The following is a 12,271-nucleotide window of genomic DNA, read 5'->3' as shown; positions in this document are numbered from 1 at the left end:
TGTTTACTCCCACTCCCATCCAGCCTGCAGTTGGGAATACAACAGCCATTGATGAAGCTGAGGTTTCATAACAGCCTCTGACAAAGCACGCATGAATGGCAGGGTGTGTGAGTTTTGTCCCAGCTCCCTCCCATAAATCCAGACGTCTTTATTTGATAATAACAGGCCGGTGGCGTACCCGGTGGAAAAAACCACAGTATAAAGCCTGTTGTTGAGCAGATTGTGCCAAGGAGATGATGACGGTTGATGACCTTGTGTTTATTTCAATTAGCATGAAACTGTATCCGCTGTGATTTCTCCTCATGTGTCCATTTTCTTTTTTAAAAGTTGTGATGACTCCTCTTTTCTTTCTGTCTACACTTACCATTGGCCTGTAATTTAAATATTCTGACTGTCTGTTCCTTATGTACACCATCTCTTGATTATAGTGAATCAGGCCAAATGATATATATATATGTATGTAAATATATATGGAAAAACAGGAATTGTACAAATAGAAGTCCAAATGACTGCCTTTCTCATCTGTCCTTGAATGTCTTAACACAGAGCGACATTCTGTATTTACATCAGGATGAGTATGCTGCCACATGCCCTGGTGAGAGTGTGGATTTGTGAGCCTGTAACACAGCAGATGTTGACAGGAATGTGCTTGGATGTAACACGTATGAGATGACACACCTGACAGCTGTGTGAGTGTTTGTGTGCATGTACCCTCCCTGTCTCCTTTTCCCAACTCGACTCTTTTACCGATCTATGTTTCAGTGTTTGGGAAGTCAACAGTAGAGTTCCTGTTCTTGGGTTAAAAATAACTTTGGGACTTAAATTCCTTGCCCCCTCTCCCCAACCACCACCACCACCACCACCACCATCCTTTCTTACTGGCACTCTCCTAACCTCTCCCTTTGCTTGTTTTTCTCTCCCCTTTCCCTCGTTTTTTCTTTCTTCTTCTGTTTTGGAACAGGCTGTGCACTCTGTGCCTTTCTTTTTCCTCCAGTCACCTTATTTATATCTGTCCATGCTGCACACACACACACACACACACACACACACACACACACACACACACACACACACACACACACACACTCACATACATACATAGAAATTTCAGACGAAATATGATGGTAATGATATGTTGATATGGATGCAAAGAACAAATTTACTTCACTTTGCCAAAGTGGTTGTCCTCTTTAAAAAAAAAAAAAAATGCTTTAGAGCCATTTTCAGACAGAGGGAAAAAGTGCAGACAACAATAAGACATATAAAAAGAGAATAAAAACCATAATCATGATAAAGAAAAGCGGTAAAAGAATATAAAATATAGCAGAGATAGAGCAAAAAATAGAACAAGGCTGTACTGAGTATATAGCTCAGAACGCCCACTGGGCCTAAAGTCGGCATGCTAACATGCTCACAGCGACAGCGTCAACATGGTGGTGTTCAGCACAGACAGTGCTCACTATCATAATTCAGCATGTTAGCGTGCAAGGATTTGCTAAGTTGGAGATGTAAGAAGACTCTTTTCACCTGTAACTAATATCAAGAACCTTCTCACAAGAGAATAATCTACTGACACTCACATGTACGTTGAAGTTGTCCAGTTTACATTTAATCTGTAAGGGGTGAAATGATGTAACATGGCTGGAATCATATACTGTCCACTTAAACATCTATACTAACAGATATCACCTGCCTTTTCATGTACCTGTTCATGGAACTATAAAGGAAGTCTGATTATATACATATATACATATATACACATACATATATGTTGCCTTTATTTGACAGTCAGTGAAGCTGGAGATGAGAAACAATTGGAATTTAGAATGAGAAAATAAATAAAAGGCCCTCAGCTGCTCAGACTATGAACAATTTTAACCCCCTCCCCCCTTAATAACGTTCATACAGTCCCTTACAAAGTGTTATATAATAAAGGCATCTGTCCCCTTGCACTTAAAGAAGTGTGGAGTGATGTTTTCTGGTGTGGACAGAGGAGGGAGCTTCAGACTGTTACACTGCTTTGACATAACAAAGCTTTGCAGCTTAAGACAATTTAAATAAAAAAAAAAAGATTTGTTGGAATTCCATATACAGCTTTAATTTCCTGAAATGACATAAACTCATGATCTTACATTCTGGATCAGCCCGAGAAATACCTGTGCGCATATTCATACTGATGTGTGTGTTTGCAGGCTGTAGAACACAAAGAGTTGGAGGAGTGTCGCGGCAGGTGTGGCAGCAGCTCTCCTAGACAAACACTCCACACCTGTCTTCCTCCGCCCCTCCTCTCCACTTGCATTCCCCCCGTGTACAAACACACTCTTTCTCCCAGACACATGAAGCTTTCCTCACGTCAGCACCACCACCTTTTCTGCTTCACTCACGGTGTTGTGCTCTTGTGGAGCAGAATCAGAGCTGCTTTTGTTCCACTGACCTCACTCCTCTATCCTGTTCTATCTACTTTCTAATATTTCCACAGCTCTATCATGTGCCTCACACCTCTCTCTCCCTCTCCCTCACCCGCACTCTGTCTGCCTTTTATTTCCACTGACTTGTTTTTGAAGGTTTGATCTGTTTCTCACCTGCCTCTGCTCGCCTTTCCCCCCTGTTTTTACCCTCTCCTTCCCTCCCTCCCTCCCTCCCTCCCTCCCTCTTCCTCCAATCATTCCTTTGACTTTTTAATAGTAGCGACAGGGAGGTTTTCCAGCGAACTCTTAAAGCAGACTTGTGTCACTTTAACCATTACGAGTTAACGCTCGCTGTCAGCTCAGAATGTAAAGGTCACAGCGCAGGGCAGCTTCCCAGTAGCAGTGTTTAGTATCCCCAAGAGCTGATGAATGCCTCTACTTTGGTGTGTTGGAAATTCTGCATGTTTGTTTATGTCTAGGATGGAAGCCACCGAGACCAAAGTGGAAAGGACACATTCTTTGATGAGTCAATGGAACTTAAATATGAATACAACAAAAACATATTTCTTTCTCTGCATGAGAGGGTGGGTGCAAAAACACACACACACGCACACACACACACACACACACACACACACACACACACACACACACACACGCTTCAGAGAATCCAGTGTTTTTCTTCATTTTCTCTCTACATGTTGGGTTTGTTTATGCGGCCCTGTTACATCATCTCCGCGCACTGACAGAGAGAGACGGATTGTGTGGGAAGAGGATGGAAGCTTGGCGAGCACATAATTTTGCTCTCTGTGTAGGCCTCTGTGTGTGAGCATATTCTGTGTACAGTGTACCGTATGTACGAAGGTATGTATGAGCCACAGGCTGTGCGTCAGGTATGACCATTACATCAAAGTCACAGTCTTTTTTTCTTAGCAATATTAGATTAACAAAACTTATTCTGATGGTATTTCATGACTCTTGTCACCATCTAGATGAATAGCATTCAGTCTGTTGCACAAGAAATTGGCTTTAAAATTAGTTTTTCAACTTGTAAATTTCTAAGCAGAAGAAAATTACATAACCCCTGACGTGCTTGTTTGTGAGCCATGCAAGTGCATGGCTCTATCATGGCGACGTCGGCCTGTTGGTTGGTCTGCCGCTTTGGTCCTGACTGAAATATCTCAGCAACTATTGGATGGGTTGCCAGGAAATTTGGCACAGATGTTCAAAGTTCCCTCAGGAAGTATGCCCCTGAGTTAGGTGTCCCTTCACTTTACCTCTGGTGTTACCAGCAGGTTAACATTTGAAGTTTTTAATTAAGTGTCTCCGCAACCATTGCATGGATTTAATCACTTTGATGTTTTCACTTCTAACTGGTAAGAGGTTAACATGTTAACATGCTAAAGCAAGATCATGCATGATCATGAGCAGCTGTACCTGCTAAGCCTTAGGATGTTAGCATGCTCATGTTCATTGTCATTGTGAGCATGTTAGAATGCTTGGCTCAAAGCCTGTAAAGCCTCAGAGCTGCTGGCATGGCTGCAGACTCTTAGTCTTGTTATGAACCATGTATTAGTGTCTTATTTTGTTTGAAAGTACAGTTTGGTACAAGTTAAAAATCTTTGAAAAAAAAAATTGATTGTCCAACAGATGGTTAGAAGAGTCCCTGAGGAGTCAGAACAAACTTTTAGAACAGCTGTTGGAATTTTCAAGTGGTTTTCTGGGTGTTTATTTTCCAGAAAATTAGACGCTACGGTCTGTGACTCGAGTGTAAGGGTAACACGAGAGGCACAAAACAGAGCGAAGTCTGTAGGTGCTTTTGTATGTCTGTGATAAGTGCTTTTGGAGTGAGTTGATGTTATGCAAATGTGAGTATCCCTTCAAGAGGTGTATGCAAGTGCAAGTGTGCAGCACAAGACTACTGAAAGCATCACTCTACATGTGGCCATTTGGTTAAGTGCAGAGGCGGTTTACAGAGGATGAGGGGGGATGATCTTCCCTGTTGACACAAATGACTGCAGGCATCCCTCTGCTTAATGATACATTTTAGGGGAACTGCGAGGGAAAACAACAATTTAGCCACCCACAGTCCCTCTCACTGTACTTCAACAAGCAGCCCACTGCTTGTGCTTGTGCCACTGGTGAACAGTTTAATGTAGTGTCAGTGTGTTTGAGAGTGCATAAATGTTGAATATGTATTTAACCCTCTCACATAGAGTATCAGTGTGTATGCTCGCCACCAGCTCAGGTACTGCAGATGGCTGGTTTCCTGAGTGCGTGTCTGCGGGGATGACAGGAAGATTATCCAGGCGGTCCTCACCTCCGCTCTGCACTCTTCAAGGAAAACCTTCAAGCAAATGAACTAAATTCTTGTCTGTTTACATGGGTGGCTGTTTGTGCGTGCGTGTGTGTGTGTGTGTGTGTGTGTGTGTGTGTGTGTGTGTGTGTGTGCGGAGAGAGGCGGCCTGGGAACCTCTGACTAGGTAAAAGGGATGTGGGGGCTAAAGACAGGATATAGAGGGAGGAAAAGAGAGTGATGAATTGCACGGGGAGATTATCTTAATCATTTTCAACATCACTATCACTCAATCATGTCGTTATACGCAGCTCCAAGGAACACTCTGCTCTCCTTGTACATGTACTTTATCTGTCCAGCTCTTGTCTAAAAGTATTTTTATAAAGTGGGGGAAGGAAATTCCGAGCTGTTTTCCATGGCTGCCCCCAGTATTAATGTAGCACAGACTAGCAGCTGAGTATATTTATTTTACTTTTCACAAAGCAGCAGCCGGACAGAGGTATGTGTGTGAAAAGAACTTTAAAGCATCGAAAATATTATTTTCACTCAAACATAAATAAATAAACACCCAGAAGCCAGGTCCTCTTTGGAATGTAGTAATTCTGAATTTTTATGAATGACTGCATTCATACTTGGCCACGCCCCCGCCCCAAACCTCAGCTCTGCGTGCTGGAGCTCCAAGCCCCGCCCCCTCCCTCCCCGTTGGGACACCTTGGCGCGCGCGTGCCTCCTAATTGGTCAAATGAAGTCTGGGGTAGGCGTGACTGCCATAAAAAGCACGGGGCCGATATAAAAACAAGCCTCAAACTTTGATCGATGAAAACTTGCAAGTGATGAGGGACGTTCAAGGACCGTCGCGCATGTCGGATTTAACCATTGTGGACAAAAGCTATTGTTTCTGAGCCGGTGTTGGATTTATTTTCCTGTGACATAAGTTGCTGTTGTTTAACGGTTTCTCGTCTTCTGTGTGAATCAGCTGACAGCATGGGCTTACTGCTGTTATTTGCTGTCTTGCAAGTGGTGACAGTCGGCTTGGTAAGTGTACGAGGTTCATTTTTCTGTCGCTGCTTCATGTAAACACTGAAGACTAAAGACTCACGTGCCTGTGCTGCTGATGTCGTCTGGTCACATTGCCATAGAGCCTGATCTTCCATCCATCTCCTTGCTGTATAATACTACATGTCAGAATAATGGTCTAACTAAATCCTGGCCACTGTTTAGCTCCACTATACACATACATTCTCCCAACACGACTCGGTGTTTGTTTGGGGAATATGGGGCAATATTTGTTGCTTTCCAAAGGAGGGTTTGGGGTCAGGAAGAGGTCCTTGAGGGATGTTTCAGGGGGTTCACAAGAAACATGAGTGTCAGGGAGGTGGATGAGTGCTGTCCAGTGTGTTCCAAGTAAAGTAAAAGTACTCATAATGCATAAATCGCCTCCTGTGCATATTATATTATAGGATTACTGATGCATTAAAGTGTGAGTAGCATTTACTGTTTTTACTATTTAAAAAAGTTTACAGTTGGCTGGTTTAATCTTTAATAATGCATCATCTTCAATAAGACCATAATGTTTTGTAACATCATAATCTGGAAAGTAACTAGTAGCTAAAAGCTGTCAAATAAATGATCAAGAGAGACCAATATTTCCCTCTGATATGTGATGAAATTTTCATGAAATGGAAAGTATAAGTACAAGCAGCTCAAATTTACAAAGTTACAGTACTTATTCCACCGCTGCCTATGTCTACTTCATTAGCCACAGTTTAGATGCTCATTTAAATTTGAATGAACTGATGAAACTTGGAACAAACTTCTGTGTCTGGCATGTTTCTTAACCTGAAAAAACATAACCAATTCACCGTTTTACAAACTGTATGTACATAAGCTTCTATCTCTGTGTTGCCCCAAAATTACCCGACAGTAATATTATCCAACAGTTATACAAATGGAGACAAAAATACACTTAAGGTCAATATCAGCTCAGTACACACTATAAATATCTACAGGAATAATATGGGACTTTTTGTCGGGGATGTTTCAAGGACCAGGTTATAGCCAGTGATAATGCTAAAAATGGAAAGCTATTGTCACTGCATAGCATGTAAAGTCACATCCAACCGTCATGCCCACCTGAGACCCACAAGAGTGAGTCAGTGGCACACCAGGACCTGGCATGGGTTTAGACCATGGCAGAGCCAGGAAGGGATACCTTAATATGATCTGACCGTGGACAGTCACACTGGCAGCTCTCTGTGATCTCAATACCTGCTGGGAGTTGTTGGAGTGGCTCTGGTGTGTGGGGGTGAGAAACAAAAGATGTAGGAGCAGGAAGGGGTGGGGTGGGGGAATTTTGGGTCAAAGAACGTACCTTTCATCCCCGCTTGCCTGGCGAATGCCAAGCGGAAGGCGACAGAGGGTTACAGATATCCCTGTGGGGCTTGGGACAGTGCTGGGTATTCAGCAAATGTTTAAGCCTCACACACTTTGAGGAATTTCTGTGATCTGTGTAACATGAGTCGAACTATTGTCCCACTTGGTTCCACTGTGGCTCCTCCTAACATGGAAAATGTACTGTATGAAATTGGTTTGTCAATATTCACTCTATGTCCCTTCCTGTAGGTGACTGCTGGCTGCCCGGTGGTATGTGAGTGTCCGGCGGGGCCTCCATCCTGCCCCCCAGGGGTCAGCTCAGTCCCAGACGGCTGTGGCTGCTGCAAGGTGTGTGCCGCTCAGCTCAACCAGGATTGCCACGAAGGACGGCCCTGTGACCACCATAAAGGCCTGGAGTGCAACTATGGCAATGATGTGGGCCGTACCCATGGCATCTGCAGGGGTACGTACCACAGAGGTGGTGGGGAGGCTGAGAGGGAGAGGGGAAGGCAGGGGGTTGGAGGGTCAGATGCATGAGGGGTTTTTGGGTTTAGACTGGGCAGAGTTTGGGGTTTAGCTCAGGGTTGAGTGAGGGAATGTGTAACTTCAGGGTGGGGAATCTGGCTTCCGAGCCAGGTGGCTGGACTTTCTCTTTGATAGGGGCTTCAAGTTTGAAGCCTGTGCCACGTTTCAAAAACAGAGCACCTTCATGAGCTGCAACTGAAACCTGGCCAACTCTGGGATTTATATAAGTAGTTCAGTGTGTACACAAACAGCCCCATGAAACACACAAACACACATGCACACACAAGGGTATTTTTATATGTGTGTTCATTTGGGGGTGTTTCTATATAAAGGGGGGTATCAGGGGTGTTGTGTGGGGAGTCCCTCTGAGGGACCAAGGGGGAAGGACATTGTAAACAAGTCAAAATTCCTCTCTGGTCTAAGAATAGAGCTTGCTTCATAAATCTGGAGATAGTGTGTCTCTCCCTCTCTTCTTATCCACCTTCCGTGCATATTAAAGATGCATTTACATATGAGCCTCTTCCTGTTTGTTCTTTTGTTCTGTCACTTATGTTTTCATTAGCCTCAGAGTTGACTTTGGAGGCCATTTGATATCTGAACACTGTGTTTTTACTCATCAAAGTATTTTGACCGGCCTGTCTGTTTCCTTCCTCTCACTTAGCGAAGGCAGAGGGCCGCTCGTGCGAATACAACGGGAGGATTTATCAAAATGGGGAGAATTTCCGTGCCGGTTGCAAGCATCAGTGCACCTGCATCGATGGAGCGGTGGGCTGCGTGCCCCTTTGCCCCAGCCATGTGCCCCTGGCGTCCCCTTCCTGTCCTGCGCCGCAGCTGGTCAAGGTGCCAGGCCAGTGCTGCCTCACAGTCGACTGCCACAAGGGAACCACCGTCGTGCCCCCAGTGCACCGCAGACCCCAACCTCCAGCTTACCCACCTTACCCCTTCATTCCCTACCCAGCCTACCGTTACCCAAAGCCTTATCCAAAACCTTACCGGAAGCTGTACCCCTACAAACCCAAAAAGGACAAGGACACCCTGGGCAACGAGCTGGTGGAGGTGGGGCGCAAGTGGGACAAGCCCCGTGGAAACAAGCACCTGGCAGGTAAGAGAAGGTGCCACCGTGTCGCCTCAGAGCGCCGCCTGTTTCCTCTACGCATGCATCATGTTTATGTTTTAGCCATTTTAGCCTCCTGACTCACAAACGGCCTCACTGTGAGCTTTCCCTCTGCATTTGCGTGTGTGTTAGCATTTATGTGAGGCTTGTTTTCCACTGGCTCCTTGCACACCAGAGGTGCTCTCTCTCTCTCACACACACACATACACACACACACACCGCTCTCACACAGCACATACCTCTGTCACCCAGCTTTCCCCTCTCTGTAATCACCCTCTCTATGCGTCAGTGTTGCCTGTTCAGTGAATGAGGCTAGTGTGCTTTGCATCTCTGGACCTTTCCGCTCTCACCAACCCTCTTCCCCCAGGCTTTACTTTTGCTGATCTTGCTTCTCTTTCTCAGACCATCCATATTTTGCCTATCCATTGTCGTTCTCCCTCACACATCCTCCCTTTCATCCCTCTCTAGCCTGGAGGCAGGTGGGAGATCAGTGTGTGGTTCAGACCACTTCCTGGTCCCAGTGTTCTCGGAGCTGTGGGATGGGTGTTTCCTCTCGTGTTACCAATGACAATGCCCGGTGTAAGCTGATCAAGGAGACGCGCCTGTGCAACATTCGGCCCTGCAGCTCCATGTCAATCCCTGTCAAGGTGAGGAATGTGTTTGCTGCTTTTAAGATTCTCATAAAGGGATAAATTACAGTCCTTCCTCTAATGGCCCACAACCATGCAGCCCCGCCACTATGCTAAATAGATTCAGGAAAGGATTGCTTTCAAGGGGTCAGATTGGTATTAATATCATGGCATGTATACAGCCCCCGCCCCTGAGTCTCTCTGTTGCTGAAGCCCTTTCTGGTCCATTCTGTCTATTCACGGTTCTGTTGCTGTGTGGGAAACATCCCCCACAGGATGACGACAGAGTTGATTTAGGCCACATTTCCCCTTTGCATTTTCACGCTCAGTTCATGGTTGTCCCACTGTGGGTGAAGCTAATTTAAAGCTTAAACCAGTGGTTCAGCATTTTGGGAAATACTCCTATTTGCTTTCTGGTGGAGTTAAATGAGGGGATTGATACCACTCTCATATCTGTATGGTAAATATGATGCTGCAGCTAACTAGCTTAGCTTAGTCCAAAGACTGGAAACACAGGGACATATAATCTGTCGATCAAATCCCTATTTCTCATTTCAAAAAACTGAAACTTGTCCTTAGAAACAGCAAAAATGAGTTTCACATAGAACTTTTCAGAGACGTGACAAAGGAAAAACTCCCCCCTCATTTGTCTGCGGGGGTAGGGTTTGCAGCTCTTCCACACTGAACCTGCGACACTGTGGCTGTCAGCCGCACTCTGCAGCTCTTTCCTATGTGAATTAAAGAGCACTCGATTCGCCCACTCTGTTACTCTCTCACATTTCATACACAACACCCTCAGAAACATTCAGCCTCCTGCCATGAGCCACTCACGAGGCTGATGGGTTGTTGTGCACCTGTTCCTCTGTGCTCTCCCAATGTTTGCAGAGCTGCTGTGGGTGTTAATGTGTATCAGTGTCAATCCTTAACTATTGTTGGCATGCTCTTCTCTCTGGCACTCATTTGTTGTTCTGACCTTTATTTTGTTTTTCTCTGTCTCTGCACTTAACTGGATTAGCTTTGTTAGTCGTGTCTCGGAGCTTGAGTAATGAGTTATTTCATTTTGCTGTGCGGGTATAGCACTCCTGGTTCCAAGCAAATGGCAATGTGATCCTACGAAGCTTTCACTGGCAAGCAGTGTTCAATTTGCTCGACATTTCTGAAGAGTGCTTCGCATCACAGCTGAACCAAAGAAAATGTTTTTAGCCATGCTAGTGGCAAGGCTGTAAAGATGACAGTGATGGCCACGATTCCACCACTTCTGTCATTCATCTCAAACCACCATTGTGCTTATCATCATGCCAGCATACGGCTGTGGAGACTTATTAATCTCCTTTCACTGGAATATTCACTTTTTCTTTCTTCTTTCTCGCTCCACAGAAAGGAAGGAAGTGCTCTCGTACCCATAAGGCCCCTGAGCCACATCGTCTGTCCTACGCGGGCTGCAGGAGCACCCGCCTGTACAGGCCCAACTACTGTGGTGTATGTAGGGATGGCCGTTGCTGCTCACCCCGTCGTACACGTACTGCCAGCGTGACCTTCGCCTGCCCTGATGGTGAACGCTTCAACAGGTCTGTGATGTTCATCCAGTCCTGCAAGTGCAGCGACGAGTGCAACCATCTCAACGAGGCCGCCATGCCTCCTCAGCGATGGCTCTACGGAGACACACACAAGTTCATCGACTAGTCGTCTCACGCCCCCCCCTCCCCCGACCTACAGTCCCTCACAAAAAAGACATTAACTCCCCCATAGTGATCCCCATTATAGAATAGCTGTCCTTAGTGTATCTATGAGTAGACGCAAGCGAGGTGCACACGTCAAAACATCTTTTCTGGAAGATTATTTGGGGAGGAATAGGGAGAAGAAGAATAAATCAGATGGGCGCATCTCCAACTTGGGAAGAGCAAAGTGAGCAGCCCCTGCTTTAGTGTAGATAAAAAGTTGTGTCTGGCCTGGCCAGACTTCTACAGAGTTTGACAAAATCTTTATGGAAAAAAAATGGATGTAACCAGCCACCGTGTTGCTGCCATGCACCAAGTGTCCCCTGAACTCTGAGACTTTTGTTGGGGACACTGGAGCAAGAGCCGACAAACACAAGCGTAACTGCTGGTGTAACTTGTTGGTGGTGTGGACTCACATTAGTTACTGAGCAAAAGGTCCAACGAACCGACAGAAAGTTGGTCTGACATTGCTTTGGAGCCAAATCGGAAACCAGCTGGGATCATATGTCTGTACACTCCAATGACTTAGTATTGATAAACCAAATGAAGACTCACGGAGAAGACTTGAAAGCCAAGACTGGGATCGTGATGGCAGAGGATGGAGGAGCATCTCAGATGTTCTCACAGGATCTGGCTGGTGTCTTTTTATGGTATTTATTCACTGGTATTTATTGTTGAAACAGACATGATGACAAAGTGGCATGCCACCAGGGAAGGCGGTGCCGCTATGTTTGGAGCATCGGCGTGGCTGAACGGGCATCCGAATGGGACAAAACAGCTGAGAGCTGTCAGCTTTGAGAGGAAGAAGAGAACTCTCACAGATCTGGGGCTTGAGCCCGTGGTCGCATCAGAGGTCATAGCGGTCAGATAGCCGTATCTGATGATGGATGATGAAGGCTACAGGAGAAGAGGAGTTATGTACTAGAAAAAGACAGAGTTGAACCTGATGGGTTGAGGCTTTGTATGCATTAGTGGGGAATATGTCAAAGGTTGTTTACACAGCTGGACTCATCCCCTGCCTCGCCTCCACAAGAAACTGAGACATTTAGCAAGCACCAGAAGAACAAGCCTGGGATTCTGGCGCCAAGAAGTCGAGCGCCTAATTCTGTGCAAATTACAATCCTGACTCTGAAGGGCAGTGAGAGAAAATCAGCCACTCTCTTTTGCTATAAAAATAAAATTTGAAAACTGTGGGTACTGAGGTAAAC

At 45.5% G+C, this 12,271-nt stretch overlaps 1 protein-coding gene across 1 annotated transcript; it reads left to right on the top strand.

Annotated features, from left to right (window-relative positions):
- The first annotated feature begins 5,501 nt into the window (after positions 1-5,501).
- Positions 5,502-11,497, top strand: LOC139343098 (CCN family member 1). Its single transcript, XM_070980504.1, has 5 exons — positions 5,502-5,739; positions 7,327-7,540; positions 8,264-8,704; positions 9,185-9,363; positions 10,723-11,497. The coding sequence occupies exons 1-5, from the start codon at positions 5,689-5,691 to the stop codon at positions 11,026-11,028; spliced, it is 1,191 nt and encodes a 396-aa protein (XP_070836605.1). The 5' UTR covers positions 5,502-5,688; the 3' UTR covers positions 11,029-11,497.
- Positions 11,498-12,271: the final 774 nt, after the last annotated feature.

The sequence above is a fragment of the Chaetodon trifascialis genome, chromosome 15 (genome assembly GCF_039877785.1).
Source record: "Chaetodon trifascialis isolate fChaTrf1 chromosome 15, fChaTrf1.hap1, whole genome shotgun sequence".
Classification (NCBI taxonomy): Eukaryota; Metazoa; Chordata; class Actinopteri; order Chaetodontiformes; family Chaetodontidae; genus Chaetodon; species Chaetodon trifascialis.
This window is presented reverse-complemented; position numbering and strand designations above follow the sequence as displayed.